Consider the following 19,865-nt stretch of genomic DNA (forward strand, 5'->3'; position numbering starts at 1 on the left):
ACCACCCTCAAAAAACATGAAGAAGTTCAGTAAAATTAAAGTGAAGTGGGTTTAAAAGGTTTTCAGGTCATCTACATGCACCACCAAAGTTCTTCAAACTCTTGGGCTCCCAGATACAGCTAATTAAAAAAGAGAACTATGCAAATCACTGCACATTTTCAAGATTTGATCTCTATCTATACCATCTGATTTTCATCACAAATGGAATAAATTTATTTTCTTGTTCCTTGCCAATAGTAGATAGAAAATTATATGTAGAAGATGGAACGTTGGGAGGGTGGACTACAGTTAAAGTATTTCATGGTGTGACTTGATTAATTAAGCTTTTTTAATATTCATTTTTTAGTTATAAGTGGACACAATATCTTTATTTTATTTTTATGTGGTGCTGAGGATCGAACCTGGTGCCTCACGCATGGTAGGCGAGCGCTCTACCTCTGAGCCATAACCCCAGCCCCAATTAACTAAGCTTTAACCACTTCGGTCCATAAAACACACTCTGAATCATCAAAAAAATTATGCAAAATTTTTATCTTTGGGTTTTGCAAAATCAGATAGTCCTACAGAACATTCTAGTACATCTAAAAGAATACTCAACACTAACCCGTCATGCTCCAGGGTTTTCAAATCACTATGCTTTCCAACAAAAGCTAAAATACCCATTCCCTCTCTCTCTCTCCCTTTCTTTCCCTCTCTCCCTTTCTCTCTCTCTCTCTCTCTCTCTCTGAGTCTAATTTTTTGCACAGGCTGGTTTCAAGGGATCTCCTGTCTCAGACTCCCAAGCGCCTGGGATGATGGGTATGCACGACTGAGCGCTGCCTTAATGCTCTATTTCTAACGTAGGGGACAACATTAGGAACCTAAGGAACAACGGAAAGCCTCTTGAACTGAAGGCACCAGGCTTCTGGTTTCTCCCTTTGTTTAACACCCCAAAAGTTATTACATCTTAATGCTGTGCAAGACCGGAAATATTTTAGACGGGGGAACTTTCTTGCCTAAAGTTGGAGAGGGATTAAATGTAAATGTTTTTCCCTCAATTTTGTGTATTTTAGGGAAGAGGACCTATGGAACCTGAGGATCTGGAAATTGATTAAGAATGATCCCAGCATACATAATATCCTTTAGAGATTCATTATCTATCTCTTTGGGACATGTGTACCCCCTACCCCAGGTGAAGAATTCAGCACTGCACAGTGCTAAGAAGCTATTAGATAATAGGTGACTCAGGACACTTTCTCCCTATTCCTCTTCTGGTCCAAAGATGAAGAAAACAAAGTATTTTCCCAAAATGTTCACTAAAATTTAACCCATACTAACTTCAAAGCTGAATAATGATCACCTAAATAATAATAATAACATAAATCATAGAAAGAAAAGGAACTGCTAGAGATGTTTAACTCTCAGAAAAGGTTCAGAAAATGGTCAAAAGATGTTTGAACACAGAGGAAACTGAGAACTCATCTGAACACCATCAGAGGAAACCATCAACTCTGTGCACGGTGTTCTGTGTCTGCACACTGGCGTGGGAATTTCAAATGGGTGTAATGATGACCAAGAGTGAGCTGGGCCTGCTGGCAGGCACCGGTAGCCCCAGCTCTGGGAGGCTGAGCCCAGGAGCTGGAGACCAGCCTGGGCAACACAGCGAGACCCTGTCTCAAAAAAATAAATGCACCAGAGCATCATGAAAGCTGAAGAGTAACCCTTCCCTACACACATGCAAATCATCATCCATTTCTGTGAAAACCTAAGGTTTGTAGCTTTTCAGAGGTAAGAAGAAAGATTCGTGTTTCAGAGAAGAGAATGTTAAGCTACCTCTTTGTCCTTTATGGTAGAGTTAACAAAAGGAAATGAGTAAAATAAAGTTGATGCGTGGTAAAAATATTTTTTCCTGAGAAACCTGAGATCTTACCGAAGTGGAGAATCTTTTTTCCTCTTTTCTTTGAAAACACCCATGCTTGGCTTCTTGGAATGGGAGGCTCCAAAATCACAGTCCTCAAACTCTTCCCAGCAGTCTCCAGCCTTGAGGATAGTCTGACCCCAACGCCTTCTAGCACTTTTATGAGCCAGTGGACCATTTGGCTTCTGTGGGAAAATCAGTCATCATAATCCTCAGTCCTTTGCTGAACGCCTTTTACACAAGCTAGTCTATCAGGCACTAAGAGTCACATTCTCAAGGAGCCTTCATCCAGTCCTGTGTCTTCTAAGACCGGGAACCCATTCTGAGAAACGCACCCTGAGGTGATTCTGTCATTGTGCAAACATCACAGAAGGGACTTACACAAATCTAGATGGTCTAGCCTACGACACAGGTAGGCTGTAAGGTGTCGCCCATTGCTCTTAGGCTACGAGTACAGCATGCTACTGTACTGAATACTGTGGGCAGCTGTAGCATAATGGTTAGTACTTGTGTATCTACATACATCCCAACATAGGAAAAGTACAGTAAAGGGTTTGGGGGTGTAGCTCAGTAAGAGAGCACGTGCTCAACAAGCACAAAGCCCTGGGTTCAAACCCCAGCACCAAAAAATGGGGTGTGGAGAGACAAAAATATAGTATAAAAAATGATTCAGGGCTGGGGTAGAGTGCTTGCCTAGCACATGTGAGGCACTGGGTCCAATCCTCAGCACCACATAAAAATAAATAAAGGTATTGTGTCCATCTACAACTAAAAGTTTTATTTTAAAAATGAGACACATGATACACAGGTTCAGGACGCTTACCATGAGCAGAGGCTGCAGGACAGCAAGCTGCTCTGGGTGAGTGAGTGGAGAGTCAGTGTGAAGACTGGGACATTACTGCTGCAGGACAGCAAGCTGTTCTGGGTGAGTGAGTGGAGAGTCAGTGTGAAGACTGGGACATTACTGCACATGACCGTTGACATTTTAGACACTGTAGACTTGGGCTATGCTAAATTTATAAAACATATTTTTCTTTCTTCAATAATAAATTATCCTTAGCTGACTATAACATTTAACTTTAAAATCTTTAAACTCTTTTGATTCTTTGCAATAATACTTAGCTTAAAACACAAACACATTCTAAATTAACAGGAATTTTTTGGCTTCATTATAATCTTCTGGGGCCATCGTCATACTGTGGTGCATTGTTGACTGAGACATCGCCATGCAATATGGGAATGTATTTAAGGAGATAACGTGCACATTTAAAAACATTAACAAAAATAGGTAGCACCTGCCAAAAATATGACATGTGTTCAGAGAGAGGAGAAATCTGAATTTAGGAGGAAGAAAGACTTCCATATTTAGGATCTGGTTGACTTTTTATTGATGTAAAGGATCCAGAAAACCAAGACTTGACTGTGTCTCTTTGGGCAAGTGATTTCACTTTCCAAAGCCTTAATGGCCTTCTCAAGTGGGGACAGCCTTAAGGAGGGGGACATGGAGACAGATATTTTCTAGTGTCCTTCATGATTACCTCTCCCAAGTGCAGAGGCACACTTGAAAGAGCAACAGTCATCTTGCCACCAGAGGCATGAAAGACACCTGCTAAGGGGTGGAGCTTCTTTGGAAGCTGCAGGAGCTCTGGGTTGCCGCCATCCAACTTCAAATTATGTGAGAAAGACAATCCCTATGAGTTAAGGCACAGCGTTCAGGTTTGTGTTAAAAGGCCCTGAATATAATCATAATGCACAGAGAGAAATGGGAGGGATAGCTTTAAAAGTCTGAGTGTCTCAGAACAGTGGCACCATTAACAGAAAGATGGAATGAGGAACGAGTCCTGGTTTGAGAAACGAGACAATGAACTGGTTTCATACAAATTTAAAGGCAATTAAAAATTGGGGAACAGAGCTCGGAAGGAAGGTCAGCTATATTGGGAGGGGATGGGCGGGCTATTGCGTGAACGGATAGCACCACGTGATGATGGCAAGCAGTGGTACTTGCCAGTTTCTATTCTGTTATTTTTGTGGCCAGGGAGAACCATCTCCAGACTGCAGAGAAGAAAACATCTAAAGTCCAGATGAGTGGAGTTAAGAAAGATGACAATTAGTTGCATTCTGGGCTCCTTTCATTTGAACTCTGTGTTAGGTACCAGTGCTGAACGGGGTCAGCGACACCCAAGTGATCCTGTATGTCTGACAAGACTGCAAAGGGGCAAATATAAACAGTTTTCAAAGTCGAAGGTAGATTTTTGCAAATGTCACATCAGTAAGTTTGAAATAGAATAAAGGCAAAGATTTTAAAGTCATCTGTTTGTGAGCACTAAGGAAAAAAACCTGGTGGATCTCTGTAGGCCACCGTTTTCATAAAAAGCAAGCAATGAATTCATTAGATGGGTATGTGTGGACTTCATTCAACTTGGGGACAGAATGTTTCATATCTTTACTAATACAATGTAGTAGTGAAGCAAAGGTGGGTCAGGACAAGGGGCAATCATTGGACGAGTACCATTTCAAGGATCAGTGCTAATCCAGAAGATTCTAGTGGCCTGCTCAAGGGCTCACTGCATTCTTTTCATCATGAAGATAGAGGAGGAAAATAAAAAACAAATCTGTAGCTGGCAACAAGTTACACAGAATGGTTAGACTGAAAAGTAAAAGTAAGGGTTCAAGCATAATTAGAAAATTGGGAGGTAAAAGCGACGTCCTGCAACTTTCTCAATCCTAAAGATCAAATGCCCAAGTAGAGGTATGCAACATGTTTCGCAGAAGCAGGTATAAAAAAAATAGATTTAAAAGTTTTAGTTGAAACATTGCTCAAATCCAATTCTGGAACTTGTTAGCTATGTAAAAAATTAGGGTTAGGTTATTATTGATACTTGAACTTGTGTGAGAAGGCACACACAGGGGCTTAGCATCATGCCTGGCTTTTAGCTACTTCTACATGTAGCTGCTCAACATATCTGCTTCCTTCCTTCCCTCTCAGATTGCATCAATGTTTGATTTGTCTTCTAAGAAAATAAAACAACAACAACAACAACAAAAAAGACTGTAACCCTTAGTGGCACCAGTGGACCGGTGATTCCAGACATCCTGTTTGTCCTCCCTATCCATCCTTGCTCTAGCCCAGGCAGGAAAAAGATGGGAGGGGACTTGGAGGCTTGTCGGTGAATGACATCACATGCAGAGCTCATGAGGAAACCAGGGCTATTTCTCCTGGAGAAAGGGAAGGTAATGTAAGGGCTATTTTCGGCTCTACCTAAAAGATAGCCTTTCTAGAAGATTGTTTAGCTTTTATTAAAAGCCAGGGAAAACCAGAGTTGAAGTCAGTATAATAGGCAGAAGTTTCTAAAGTTCAGTACTTTCTCAAAGATGAAGAGGACTCCTCAGGATCTTGGAGGTAGTTTTCTTTTTTAAATTTTCAATTGATCTTTTATTTATTTAGGAGGTAGTTTTAAAATAGTATGGTAATCACTCTTTCCTTCAACAAATATTGAGAATGTACCATGTGGCAGGCAGCACTTTAGGTTCTGGGATGTATTGATAATAAAACATTCCCAACCTCAAGGAGCTTGCACGCTAGGAGGAAGGGCCAGGTAATACACAATAAACACACCAAACAAGTAAGAGTATGTTAGAAGTGATCAGTGCTGTGGGGAATGGGAGGCTCTCACTTACTCGAGGATGGTGAACTGATAAGGAATTAGATAAAGTGTTGTTCAGATATTTTTCAGTCCTAACCAAATGCAAATGCATGTGGGGGTGTATACCTGAATGGGCAACTAAAACCTTCCCACACCTAATGAGCTCCTGGATCTGCCTGGAAGTGGGAAGAGGAAGTTTTATACTATGCCTGACCCTTAAAACCCATTCAAGTGCATTAGAACTTAAAAGCAGTGCGAAATTCTTGTTAAAATTCCTGAAATTTAGAATCAGGACTCTTGAGTACCCAATTATTTTCAGTTCTTCTTTGAGTTCTTTTGTATGGATGTAATTGTTCAAGGAAAACTATAGCATGCAAACTTTTAAACTTTCATTCAGAAAGTTTTTCTTTCATACATATAAAATGTTCTCTCCCATCGTGCGCCTCTCAGAGAAGGCAGGAGCTTTAAAACAGGATGATCTTTTATATCTTCCCCAATGTTATTAGAGCTGCCTGGCACTCAATGCATTGGCTCAATCATATGCCACTTACAGTTGGCAGGTTTTTGACGATGCTAGGAAACAGTGTTTGTGGCGGTCTCGGTTGACTCTGTTGCTTTGGAGGCTGCTGGAGGTCCCCGTCCTGTGGCGGCTGAATGGACTGCAGTGGTAGGTGGCTGTGCTTTGGCTGGGGCTGTCTGACAGTCTGGTCGGTTACATCTGGCAGAGGCTTGGGGTCTAGGTCAACAGGAGCTGGCTTGCATTCTAATGACTGCAGCTGCTTATTTAAAGTCTGTTTTGATTCCAGAAGATGTGAGGAAGGGCCTAACACCTGTCCCACTTGAAAATATGGGTGTTTCAATGCCTATAACAGCACAGAAATATTAAATTACATTAACATTTAGTTCATCAAAGTGTTTCCAAATCTAAATTATGTACATCCTTAGCTTGAAATATGTTGCTCACCCTTAACAATGCATTCCTAGTGCTGTCTTTAAAAAAAAAAAGTGTGTGGGGGATGAGGATGGATGTAGCTAAGTTGCCCCCAGGCTCTCTTCGAACTTGTGATCAGCCTCCTGAGTCACTGGGATAACAGGTGGGCACCACTACCCCTGGCTAAGTCCCCCAGATTTTAATTCTCAAGTAATCAAATCTTATGTGTGTTCCCCTTTGTGATTTCTCCTATTACTTTAATATCCATGCTCTTCTTACCCTGAGATCAAACGCATGTCCTTTCTTTTAGTTTTTAATGACTTACTTAAAACACATACACACACACACACACACACACACACAGTGATTTATTTGTGAAGTATGGTGAGAGGTAAGAACCTAAATTCACTTTTCCTGAAGAGTTAGCAAACTGTCCCAGTGAACTGTCATTCACTGAACAGTCCCACCTTCTCCCTGCCATTTGTGACACCGTGTTTATCTTATCCTGAACTTAAACGTTTTATTTGTCAATTCTTATGCAGTACTTTCACTACTATCATTATGGTCACTTCAAGGGCCATTTTTAATAACTGCAGGGCAGGTGTCCACCTACATGCTCTCTACTTGCTTATTCTTGTTCAATCCTGCCTTGACTTTCTTTCCCATTTGTTCTTCCAGATGGCCTTCAGAAAAGATATTCTTAGTTTATTTTAAAGTTTAAAAGAGAAAAGTAATTCTTAGGTAATTTTCACATATGATTTATGTTTAATGATTAAAACATAATGAAACTCATCAATTTTTTAACTTATTTGCAAATAAAAACTTGTAAAGACTCTTGAGACTTGCAACAGTCACAGAGGAACAAGGGTGTGCCCCAGTGCTGCCCTCTTGTGGGAGCTGGAGGCTGAACACTGTTACTCCATCCTCTGGAGAAATGATTACCCAAGTGTGAAGAGAGGGAGAATCCCATGCCTCAACCAAAGGAGAACATAGGAAAGTCTAAAATGACAAATGATTGAAGAGATGCCTTTTTTTGCTACCCATGACAAGGTCTTCCAAACTTGTCTATCGCATGCCTGAATTGTCTTTAGAGATCCATCCCTTTCAGACTCAACCTCCTAGAAGCTTCCTCATTTGAATCCCCAAACAAAATCACCTTCGTGCTATCTTTGCAATTCTCCCAAGGATCTTCTCTGTCAAGAAGCTGATCAACTATACTAACTGGATGCCCTAGGGATGCACTCTCTTGGTAATCCCTGGTTAAGCGTGTCTATGCAGGTGAAAACATCCCTGACATTGATAAAACTCAAAAGTTTAAAAGTTGTAACAGGGAGATTTGCCTCACCTGGCTTGCTGTTGGTCGTTTCTTTGGATCCCAATTCAACATTTCAGTCATTAGCTGAATGGCTTCATTACTGGCATTGGGAATAAGGGTTTTTAAGTTTATAGGAACACACTGAGGAAAGCGGAAATTCATAGAGGATGCAAGCTGGTATCCTTCTGGCCAGTCACTCTGTTTAAAAAATATATATGTGGGGGTGGGGAGCAAAAAGAAAATTGTTTTAGTAATCAATTTAAAGACACAAAAGTAATTCAGGTATGAAAATTTGAATACTGATTCATATAAATGAATGTGAAATAAAATATCAGCCTTTATTTCTGATTAGGTTCTACCAACCACATAGAAAAAAAGAACATTGAATTGAGAGGGAAAAAATGAGAAAGCTCCATGTTTCACAATATTACACTCTTGTCTGGTTTTGGATCTTGATGACGACACTGGTGACTTTGAACACATAGGACAAGTGCCTTATAAACACTTGATCCTAGAAAGATCCTCATTATATATTATATATTGCGTCTATAATGTGAAGAATTACATAGCTGGAAAATAATAACTTTGTTAGATCTTTAATATCTACATTTACCTCTCTAATATTAACTATAAAGCACGTACTGATTTAATTAGGATGTAATCATACATAATTACACTACTAAGTACATCCCAGAAAGTAAGGTTCACCTGAAATGCAATATTAATTAAAAAGTGCCAACTACCCCTGGCCAAGGTATGTAAATGGAAACAAGAAAGGGTTAAAAGAAAGTAAGTCCAGGGCCCCAGGGATGTTGGTTGATGCCTGGGGACCTTCACAAAGCAAGGGGGAGTCTCAGTCAGTCACCAACCCCAAGTCACACTCTAAAGAGAACTAACTGTCCCTTAGTTCTTTTTTTAAAATATATTTTTTTTATTTTATAAGAAGCAATATCTCAATTACCATGTATAAAAGGAAGGAGAAAGGAACATTACAGTGATTATGATTGACTTCCTTTTTTATTTGAGATGGGCTGGTTTGAGTGAGGTTACTTCCATTTAGTAAGTATTATGGTGTTGTCTGCTTCTGAGTTTTCAGAAACTTTCTTAAAAGCAAAGTTTTGCAAACAAAACCAAGAATCTTAAATAGAACCATTCTGAAAATTTATTTTTTTTTTAATTTTTTATTTGTTTTAATTAGTTACACATGACAGTACAATGACCTTGACATATCATACATTTGAATCAGATGTGATATAATTTCTCATTTTTCTGAGTGTAAGGAAAGGCAGCAATCTCTTACTCCGTCTGGTGGGATTCTGGCTTCTGGTGATCCTCATGACCTACTCCATTTTAAAAATGATAGGATTGTGATAAAATTACTGAAGTATAAAACTATTTGAAAATGAAAAAAGTCAGGTACCTAGCCAAAAGTGATAATCAAAAAGTTATAAAATTCAAAGCAAAGTAGCAAGTTGGAAGTAATGTAAAGTTAGATCAAATAAGAGTTACTTTACTCACTTTCTTGGGAGTCCCTAAAACTTGGCAGATTTTGAAGATTTCATCAATTTCACTTGTCCCTGGGAACAGAGGTCTTAGGGTATAGAGTTCGGCCATGATGCTTCCCACAGCCCACACATCAATGGGAGAACTGTACACTGAAGATCTTAGTAAAACTTCAGGAGCACGGTACCTTTGAAAAACAAGACAGAAACCAAAAAGACTGTTTGGAATACGACCTCACAGGTGGATGGGCAGTAGAACAGAACTTTAGCCATTAGTTTCAATCAAGGGATACTTATTTTCTCCTGTGTGCCAGGCATGTGTACATGTGTTGGGATGGGCTAGACATGATACATTCACAAGGGGTGGGCTGTACAGGAACGTATGAAATGCCCATGGAGCCTGAGACAGGAACTCAAATGAATAACAGGAAAATAAGTACTCTCTGTTATTTTAAGAAAAAAACATACCCCAAGCATCATGTCCAGCATATATTCACATGAAGGGTAGGAAATGAAGGTTAACAAAGATTATCCCTGAGTAGTACATTTTTTCTTTCTTTTTATCAGTTTTAAAGTGCTCATACCAAACTGGGAATGGAACCACCATTTGACCCAGCTGTCCCACTCCTCAGTTTAGACCCAAAGGACTTAAAAACAGCATACATTAATGTTTATAGCAGCACAATTCACAATAGCTAAACTGTGGAACCAACCTAGCTGCCCTTCAGTAGAGAATGGATAAAGAAACTGTGGTATATATACACAAGGGAATATTACTCAGCATTAAAAGAGAATAGAATTATGACATTTGCAGGTAAATGGATGGAGTTGGAGAATATAATGCTAAGTGAAGTTAGCCAATTCCAAAAAACCCACTGCTGAATGTTTTCTCTGATCTAAGGATGCTGATTCATAGTGGGGATGGGGCGGGGGGCACCGTGGGAGGAATGGAGGAACTTTAGATAAGGCAAAGGGGAGGGAGGGGAAGGGAGGGGGCATGGTGGTAGGAAAGGCAGTGGAAGGAGATGGATATCATTACCCAAAGTACATGTATGAAAACACGAATAGTGTGACTCTACTTTGTGTACAACCAGAGACATGAAAAACTGTGCTCCATTTGTGTACTACCAACTGAATTGCATTCTGCTGTCATAGATAACAAATTAGAATAAAATTTAAAACGTGCTCATACCATCAATCCAATCTTCTCTGTAGACAATAATATTTTTTTAAAAATTTTTTTTAGTTGTAGGTGGACACAATACCTTTATTTTATTTATTTATTTTTTTGTAGTGCTGAGGATCGAACCTAGTGCCTTTCACATGCTAAGTGAACACTCTACTGCTGAGCCACAACCCCAGCCTAATAATAACATTTTTAATTGAGGAAAATATGTATAAGACCAAAGGTACCTGGTAAGCCCAGCACAAAGTCTGCTAACTGGACAATATTTTCAATTCTAACATTTTTTCTCCACATTGAAACGTGAAAATATTGCAAATATTTTGTAGTAGTCTTTTTGTTTTCACCCAGAGTTCTTTGACAAATATTTTTAACAGCTTTCCTGAGAGATGATTCACATAATATACAAGTCACCCTTTTAGCTATGCAATTCAATAGCTTTTAGTATATTCACAATCAATTTTAAGACATTTTCTCTATCTTTCTTATCCACCTCTCCCTTGATATCCTGTACCCAGCCCTAAGCAGCCACTAATCAAATTTCTGTCTCCACTTGCCTACTGTAAACTAATTTCCTAACGACGGAATCGTACATGATTGTAACTAGCTCCTTTCACTAAGCATAACATTTTCAGGGTCTGTCCATATTGTAGCATGTATTAGCCCTTCATTTTTTTAAAATATCTTTAGTTGTAGATGGACATAATACCTTCATTATTTTATTTATTTATTTTTATGTGGTGCTGAGGATTGAACTCAGTGCCTTACACGTGCAAGGCAAGTGCTCTACCATTGAGCTACAACCCTGGCCCAGCCCTATCTTTTTATTGCTGAAAAATATTCTATCAATTTGCCACATTTATTTACCCATCCATCAGTGGAAGGATGTTTGGGTTATTTCTGGTTTTGGCTGTTATGGATAATGCTTCCATGAACATCCATGCACAAGCTTTTGTGTGGACACGTTTTCTCCTGGGTGTACAGCTAGGTGTGGAATTTCTAGACCACATCGTGCCCATATTTAACCACTGAGGAACTGTGGCCTTTTCCAAAGCCTCTCTATCATTTTACATCCCAGCAGCAGTTTATTAGGATTTTGCTGATTTTGTACATTCCTATCAATACCTGTTATTATGTTTTGACAAATATTTTTTGAGAGACAAAATTGATTTATGTTTTGCCAAACTTAGACACTGAAACATTTAAGTATTCTCACTTCCATTCCATGTCAATATAGAATCTAAATTTATCCAATTAAAAATAGGATCTCATTCCAAAGAATCTTCCCTCAAGAGACTTTCCAAATGTAATTACACATATAAAAAAATACAGCTACTACATTATTTGAACTTTTATCATTTCTTCAATTCCGCCCTTGCTTTTGTAGATAAATATTGACTTCCTGTCTTCAGACTTTGTTTTCAGTAACTGCAAGTTGCTATAAGCTTGGATTTTTGGTCCTCTGTTTATTGAAAATTCTGATTAAAAATTTCCAAGTGATTTGAAACACAACGCAACCAAAATTTAAAGGACTTGTTTACAAAGAAGCTAAGATGCCATTGTCAAATCACCTAAATTGGGTTACACAGTAATTCTTCAAAGTCAATGGCAGACAGCAAGGAGAGAAAGCACATGCTGCCATGCTCCAGTTCTTCTTAGTGAACTTCAGTATCCTCAAGACTTTGTAGTTCAGTTATTCTCCCTCGGTATGTGTGCAGATGATTGGTAAATTCTGGGGATGGTTTATATGTTGACTGGCAGCTTGTGTGGATGCAGTTCCAAACCAGACCCACATCATAAGCAATCCTTGCCGCTTCCTCAGTTCCTTCTTCATTTGGTAAGAACATTGTTTCTTATGAAGTTAGGCTTGTGTAAATTTGTATTTGTATTATCAATGTAAAAACAATACTTTCATTTTCAATGAAGGATTTTTAAGTTGAAATTAAGGTAGCATTCACAGTAATGTCAGATTTTTCCCCTTTCACAGAATGAGCCTATTAAAAGTTTCATTTTGATTCTATGAATCATAAGGAAAAATTAAAAGTCGTTGCTAGAAATAAAGTAACTGAGTTTTTCCTTTGAAGCATTTCCACTAGTTTTAAAATGGCATCATTTAACTGTGACATCCTTCCTCCAATAAAGCACCTGTACACGCCAAGCCAATCACTTCACCTTTCCACTTGCACAAGATGGACTCAAAGAGGAGAGAAATTAACTCAGCATTGCGTCCTAGAATAATGTGAATTCATCAGAAGCTGCACGTGCTAATGGCTGACCTTAACAGTCTTCTAAAATGCTACTAACTTTTCAAACAGATGCTAACACCGCCTGGGGAGAGTTGCTTTACTCTAGCTCAGCGACTGTGTCCCCTGTAGATGGCAAATGTCACTGAATGTTTTGTGTAAGTTCATCAGCAACTTCTCTTTTAAGAAACAAAAAAATACTTTTTTTAAAAAAACTAAATATGCAGTTTTCTTTTGGAAAATTACTGTTGATAAAAGATTTCAGTGCAAAACGATTTCTTAAGAAAGCATCACCAAATGTATTCCTCACTTCAGGGTAGTTTGAACAAAGTACCACAACCCAGAAAAAAACAGGAATTTACCCCCTGTGTCTGGAGGCTTGGTATGGCTATGGTCTGTTCCAGGAAACTCTTCCCCCAGCTCCTAGTGTTGCTCTGGGCCATCCTTGGCTCAGGACATACCACTGGACCTCTGCGCCTGACTGCTTTCCTGGGAGCCTTCCCTTCTCCTCCCCCTGTGCATGGCTATCTCTGTGTAACTTCTTATGAGGACACCAGTAAGACTGGATTAAGGCCCACCTGACCCCACTAAGACCTCAGCTTAACCCAGTTTAGAATAAGATTACATGCACATGTACCAGGACTAGGACTTCAATATATCTTTTAGGGAGACACAATTCAAACTAGAACAATGAACAAGAAAATGATTGTAGATTTATACTTTGTAATAATCACTGTAGAAAGAATATTCAATTTTTTTGCGTGTATATGTGTGTGTGTGTGTGTGGTTTGAGGATTGAACCCAAAAGTGCTCTACCACTGAGCTATATCTAACCTTTTTTATCTTTTTTGAGTCAGGATCTTACTAAGTTGCCCAAGCTGGCCTTGAACTTGTGATCCTCCTGCCTCAGCCTCCTGAGTCAGTGGGGGTACAGGTATGCACCACCCTGTGGGCTTCAAACCACTTCTTTTTTCTTTTTTTTAAAAAATATTTATTTAATGTATTTTTAGTTGTAGTTGGACACAATATTGTTATTTTATTTATTTATTTTTATATGGTGCTGAGGATCGAACCCAGGGCTTCCCATGTTCTAGGCAAGCGCTCTACCACTGAGCCACAATCCCAGCCCCCACTTATTTTTTTCATTACATATTTTATTTGGAGATGTTTACACAAGTTCAGGGAAGCTAAATTTTTGAGACAGCGGATGTTATTAGATTATCGTCAGTTTATTACAAAAGAGATGTGGAAATTCTTTACATGATGAAAGATTTCAGAACTTCAGTGGAATGGACAGCTTCATAGGATGCCATTTCAACAGTGATTTGTTTCCATCTCCATGCTTTCCAAGAATGTCACCATCTCTAAATAAGAAATGATCCTTGTCATCTAGAACACTTTGGTGCCTCCATACTTCACACTACCTGGCTGAATCTCCCACTCTTTCCTTTAGAGCCTGGTCCATAGCTACTACCATTGCTTGCAATACTTTTCCTTGAGATTTTTCTGGAAGCATAATGCCTCCTTTGGTTACAGTTTCGGCTACACTCCTTTCAACCAATACTCGGTCAAAAAGTAGAAGAAACTTTCTAAATGCTTGTCCGGCCATGACTCCTGCTGCTGAAGTTCAGACTCTGCTCTTGTGCTGCTGCTGCAAAGAGACCCCTCAAAGCACTTCTGATATGCCCTACAGGTACACAGAGGAGTGATGACCTCCTACACTTCCTGTGCATCCATGATGCCACCAACTGGCACCTCAAAGCTATGGCTTAGGCCGTGGCACAAGTGACTGGCCGGCAGAGGGAACAGTGTCAAATACTTCTGTTGCCACCCACCTTGGAAGAGGTAGCTGAGGACCACTCCTGGCTAACACATTTGTCACAGTCTTCAGGAAAGGCATAAAGAAAGATGGGAAATACCTGGCCATTTTTCATATTTTGCCATGTGTCAAATGCAAACTTGGCTCACTGATCACATGTCTCTAAGTTTATGGAAAAGAGCCCAGAGGAAACAGAAAGTGTGTTGATAATGGCACCAGCTGGGACTGTCCTGGGCAAAAGAGACACACAGTCACTCTATCCAGGCTCATCCTCAGACCTCTCCTCTAACTGTACTTGTTCCTTTGGTGATCTCAGCCAATCCTGAGAGTTGAAATACTGGGGTCTTCTGAACTGATGTCTCCAGCCCAGCCTTTGCCCTTGAGCTCTGGATCACACATCTAACCATCGCTTTGGCATCCACTGGCTGTCATCTCACTCAACCCAAAACAGGACTGTGCTTTTCCTGCCAAGGCCTCCGTAGCACTCCACAGCTCAACGAGTGGTGACTGCATCCTTCCAGATAATCTGGACAAAAACCTTGGAGGGTTTGATTCTTTCCTCTTATCCTGCACCTTGCTTCATGGGGGAAACGCACACAGAATCCCACAATTCTCACCATCCACATGGCCAGTGGGTTCAGGTCACCATCTTTCCCTGCCCAAATTATCTGTCTCCCTGCTTCTGCCCTGATCCCCTAAAACATGCTTTCAACATGGCGGCCGGGGTGATGCCTATAAAACTGGTAGGTCCTGGCATCTCTTCACACAATCTTCCTGGAGCAGCCCCTCTGGCTCAGATTCAAAAGCTGGTCCCGACAGTGACCTACAAGGCCCTGTGTGATCTGGCCGCTCTGCAAACTCTCTGACCTCATTTCCTACTGCTATGCTCCCCACTCATCCTGTGCTTTACAGAACTTACTAGGGGCACATTTCTGTCCCAGAGCCTTTACTTTCACAGCATGGGTTCAGTCTGAGAGCTCCCACTTGCCCCAGCACCTCCTCCAGGCCTATTCTCAGTGAGACCCTCCATTAAATTAGCAATATTACCCCTCTCCCCCCCATCTCCCACCAACTCCCTGTCACCTCTTCATATTTTACCTCTCCATAATTGTGTATATCACTATTATATATATCACTTATACATATATATATGTGCACATATATATTCATTCTTATTTTTACTGAAATATAATATACATACAGGAAAATGCACTTATTATGAGAGGTGAGCTTGATGAATTTCCACAAATCGAACACACCCATGGACCCAGCATCAAGGTCAAGACGCATGTTAGCCTCTCAGAAGACCTGTCACGCACTCATCCCATCACTTCTGCCCCTTCACCTCTGCCCCATTGGGTGATACACTGTACTACTGTGGATGGATATGCAGGTAGTTTGCTATTACATGTCTTTGGGTAAACAGGTGGGTCTTCCTGTTGGGACTCATGATATTTTTAGCTTGTTTCTAAAAAGAAGCTGTAGTGTGAGCAGTATGAAGCAGACATTTTTCTTTTCTGTTTTGTTCACGTCTGTGTTCCCAGTGCTTAACATAATATTTGGCACATAGTAGGTATTCAATAATATTTGCTGAATGAACAAATGAGATTCTTTTTCTTTTTCTTTCTTTTGTAGCAGTTCTGAGGACTGAACCCAGGGCTTGGCCCATGATAGGCAAGTACTCTACATTGAACTACATCTAACCTAACCTAGCTTTATAAATCAACTTTGAGACAAGATCTCACTAAGTTATCCAGCCTGGCCTCCAACTTGCAATCCTCCTGCCTCATCCTCCTGAGTAGCTAGGATGAAATCCTTTTTCTTTCTCTGATTTTACTGATCAGAATATATGAACCACTGCTTCCCTCTTTCTAAACAATACAAAATTAATTTCAATATATTGTTTTAAATACCCAATATGGAGCCTCCAGAAAGATAGATAACAATTAATCACAGGAAAACTTCAATATAAACTTGAGCCTCAGGAGAGTTGTATAGAACTACTTACCATCTTGTAGATACATAATCAGTATATGGTGGCTGTGACCTTAATTCTCTTGCAAGTCCAAAATCAGCAATTTTCACAAGTTCTGGACCCATGCAAAGCAAGTTTTCTGGTTTCATGTCCCTATGGAAAAAGCCTTGGCAAAATAGAGAAGAAAAACATAATAAATCCTCATGTTCAAACAGTTTTATTTGATTCACAAACAAAACACAACGGAATCTCTCTACTGTAATTAAACATGGTGCTGGAAAAACGACCGCATTTATTGATTAAAAATGATGATGCAGGGATGCTGCTTTCAAAGTGATCTGGCAGGATCTGCACCGTCTCCACTAACGGGACAACCTTAATGAAAGCTATTGCTGTCACTACTGGGTAGGAGATGAGGAGTTGAGGCCCAGAGGGAGGAGCCTAACACCTAGGGTCACTTCCTCATCAGCCTTAAGTCCTGTGACACAGTGCAGTGTAACACAAAATACCTTGAGAATAATCACTAATTTCAAAAAGCCATGGACAAAACACGTATTTTAACTTATTTCTTCATTTAAAATTATTTTAGCTCAATTCTCCCCAGTAGCTTCAGTAATGAGAAGCCCAGTGTTTTTATTACCAATTCAATACACAAGATAGCCCAGTGTAGTGGTGCACTCCTGTAACCCCAGCAACTCGGGAGGCTGAGGCTGGAGGATCATAAATTCAAAGCCAGCCTCAACAATAGCGAAGCGCAAAGCAACTCAGTGAGACCCTCTCTCTAAATAGAACACAAAATAGGGCTAGGAATGTGCCTCAGTGGTCTGGTTCTAGTACCCCAAGTTCAATCCTTGGTAACAAAAAAAAAAAAAGAAGAAGAAGAAGAAATATATAAGATAGATAGTTAGTTACCCAGGATAATGGGAAGTCCAAAGAAAATGAAGCAGGAAACCCAAAGAACACGAAAGCCCTCCTAGCAGATCAGAGTCGCAGGGAGTCCTTTCCTAAGAGTGACCTCAGGTTTACTGTTGGACACCGATGGCTTGGACTCTGAGGCCATGCCAGTTGGAAGAACTGTAGGTGATTTTTATGAGAGGATTTCGTGCAGCTTTGGGGCTAGGATTTTAAAGCCTAAACATTTTTAATCACTTCAAAGCCAGTGACATTAATCCATGAAATCTTAGCAAACTAACCAATTACATATTTATATAACTGAGATTTTCCTCCGTGCATTCTAATCTACTGGCAATATTGTCCGGTTTTAACAAATTATTGGTCTTGTTCTTAAATTGCTACTATTAAAAAATCTCTTTTTTCTCAAAGTATTACATCTGAGTTGCTTTACTATAGCAAAAAAAAAATGGCTTTTGTAAAAATGTCTATTGTCCTTAGAACCTTATTTCTCAAATCACTGTGTAGTCAACTATATTAGTCAACTCTGGATTATTCAGCCACAATTTTTAAATCCTAAGCTAACTTTCTCCTTAAATCCTTTATTGCTTAGGTTATAGTTAATAATAGCATAAATAAAGTCAGGCATATCAAGAGTTACATTGAACAGAGTTAAAAATATACTGAAAATTAGCAACTCATTATGAACAATTAAAATAGCATGTTTGGGGCTGGGGATGTGGCTCAAGCGGTAGCGCACTCTCCTGGCATGTGTGCGGCCCGGGTTCGATCCTCAGCACCACATACAAACAAAGATGTTGTGTCTGCCGAAAACTAAAAAATAAATATTAGAAAAATTCTCTCTCCCTCTCTCTCTGTCTCTCTCACTCTCACTCTCTCTTAAAAAAAAAAAAAAAGAGAAACATGCGCTCTTTTGAAAAAAATAAAATAAAATAAAATAAAATAAAATAGCATGTCATCCTGTATTTCTATGTACTTAAGAAATTATTGATCTTTAACAATGAATTATACTATATTATTACCAGACAAGACATGAAGGAAGACTGGGGAGGCTGCGTTTGCCTGCAGCAATGATATGATATACACTTTTCCAACTTAATGCCTAAATATCTAGTGCTTCTAAACAAATGTTCTTTAAAAATAAACATTGCCGCAGTCTGGCTGGGCACAATCAGAAGCCACTTGTCAAAAGAAACTAACTTTATTTTTAGAACCACACACGCCAAACAAAACAGCCTCTCAGGAAAAACCCTCAGAGCCTCAACTGCCACCACCGGCTTTCCACAAGCCTCTCTCTCCCACACAAGCTTCTCTCCACCTCCCACAATCCTCCTGCTCTTGAGGCCGATTGGCTGGGTCACGTGGGCAGAGCCAAAAAAGTCCCCCAATGAGCAGCTGCGTGGTCTGAAAGGGCAGGGAAACAGCCCAATGAGCATCACCGCAGAGGAGCCAATCGGCTAGATGTTGCTGGGGCCGAGGAGCCAATCAGCTAGATGTTGCTGGGGCCACTGTGAGCCAATCATCAGCCGGCAGCTGGAAGTTTGCTGGCAGCTGGAAGTTTGCTGGGGCCCCTTCGGCTGTGTTGTTCCTTAGTTATTTTAAAACGCTTTTGTAAAGTATTAGCATTGACATGGAACTTTTTATGAAAATTTATAGCTTCTTCTAGTGTAGAGAAAATATGTATGTCGTGTGTAGTTTTATCTGCTAAATCATTGCCCAAACTAAGGGCTCCAGGCAATCCTGTATGTGCTCTGATATGTCCTATAAAGAATGGATCTTTTCTGTCCCAGATTAGACTTTGTATAGTGGAAAGCAAAGAGAAAACAGTAGAAGAAGGGGAAATCCTACCAGCATCTTCAAGAGATACTATAGCATTAACTACATACTGACTATCAGAAAATAAATTAAATACAGAATCTTTAAACATCACAAAAGCTTGTAAAACTGCATTAAGCTCTACCTTTTGAGCTGATTGTTTGGGTACTAAAAATGTAAAAGTTTGATCAGGGGTAACTACTGCTGCTGTACCATTATTTGACCCATCAGTGAATATATTTGGAGCATTCATGATAGGTGTTTTTCTTGTCATTTTTGGAAAAATTACAGGATGCAATGACCAAAAAGACAATAAAGGATTAGATGGTAAGTGGTTATCAAATGAAACATTAGATTTGCACATGATTATTGCCCAAGTATTTAACTCATTAGCTAACTCATCAATTTGATTCATAGTATATGGAGTAATAATTTTATTGGGAGAAATTCCAAACACTCCCTTTGCTGCTTTTATTCCTTTGAGTATTAATTGTCCTACAGCCTCAGGATACCTAGTAAGAATAGTGTTAGGAGAATAAGATAAATGTATCCATAATAATGGACCTTCTTGCCAAAATACTCCTGTAGGAATATTTTTTGTTGGTAGTACAATAAATAATAAAGGCAAA

General features: G+C 39.6%; 2 protein-coding genes across 6 annotated transcripts in view; one reads left to right on the forward strand and one right to left on the reverse strand.

Annotated features, from left to right (window-relative positions):
- Positions 1-19,865, forward strand: part of LOC107149245 (transmembrane protein 14C) — a 64,244-nt gene that overhangs the window by 34,301 nt on the left and 10,078 nt on the right. The window lies entirely within an intron of this gene.
- The window catches only part of Mak (male germ cell associated kinase), a 60,356-nt gene that overhangs the window by 17,524 nt on the left and 22,967 nt on the right, over positions 1-19,865 (reverse strand). For all 4 annotated transcript variants that reach the window (XM_048799783.1, XM_015494004.2, XM_048799782.1 and 1 more), the window contains exons 6-10: positions 16,543-16,675; positions 9,306-9,477; positions 7,818-7,985; positions 6,093-6,404; positions 1,910-2,082 (exon numbers count right to left, since the gene is read on the reverse strand). In XM_048799783.1, the coding sequence (XP_048655740.1) occupies positions 1,910-2,082; positions 6,093-6,404; positions 7,818-7,985; positions 9,306-9,477; positions 16,543-16,675 (958 nt within the window). The remainder of the gene's footprint in view (positions 1-1,909; positions 2,083-6,092; positions 6,405-7,817; positions 7,986-9,305; positions 9,478-16,542; positions 16,676-19,865) is intronic.

This window comes from Marmota marmota, unplaced genomic scaffold (genome assembly GCF_001458135.2).
Source record: "Marmota marmota marmota unplaced genomic scaffold, marMar, whole genome shotgun sequence".
In the NCBI taxonomy this organism is placed as follows: domain Eukaryota; kingdom Metazoa; phylum Chordata; class Mammalia; order Rodentia; family Sciuridae; genus Marmota; species Marmota marmota.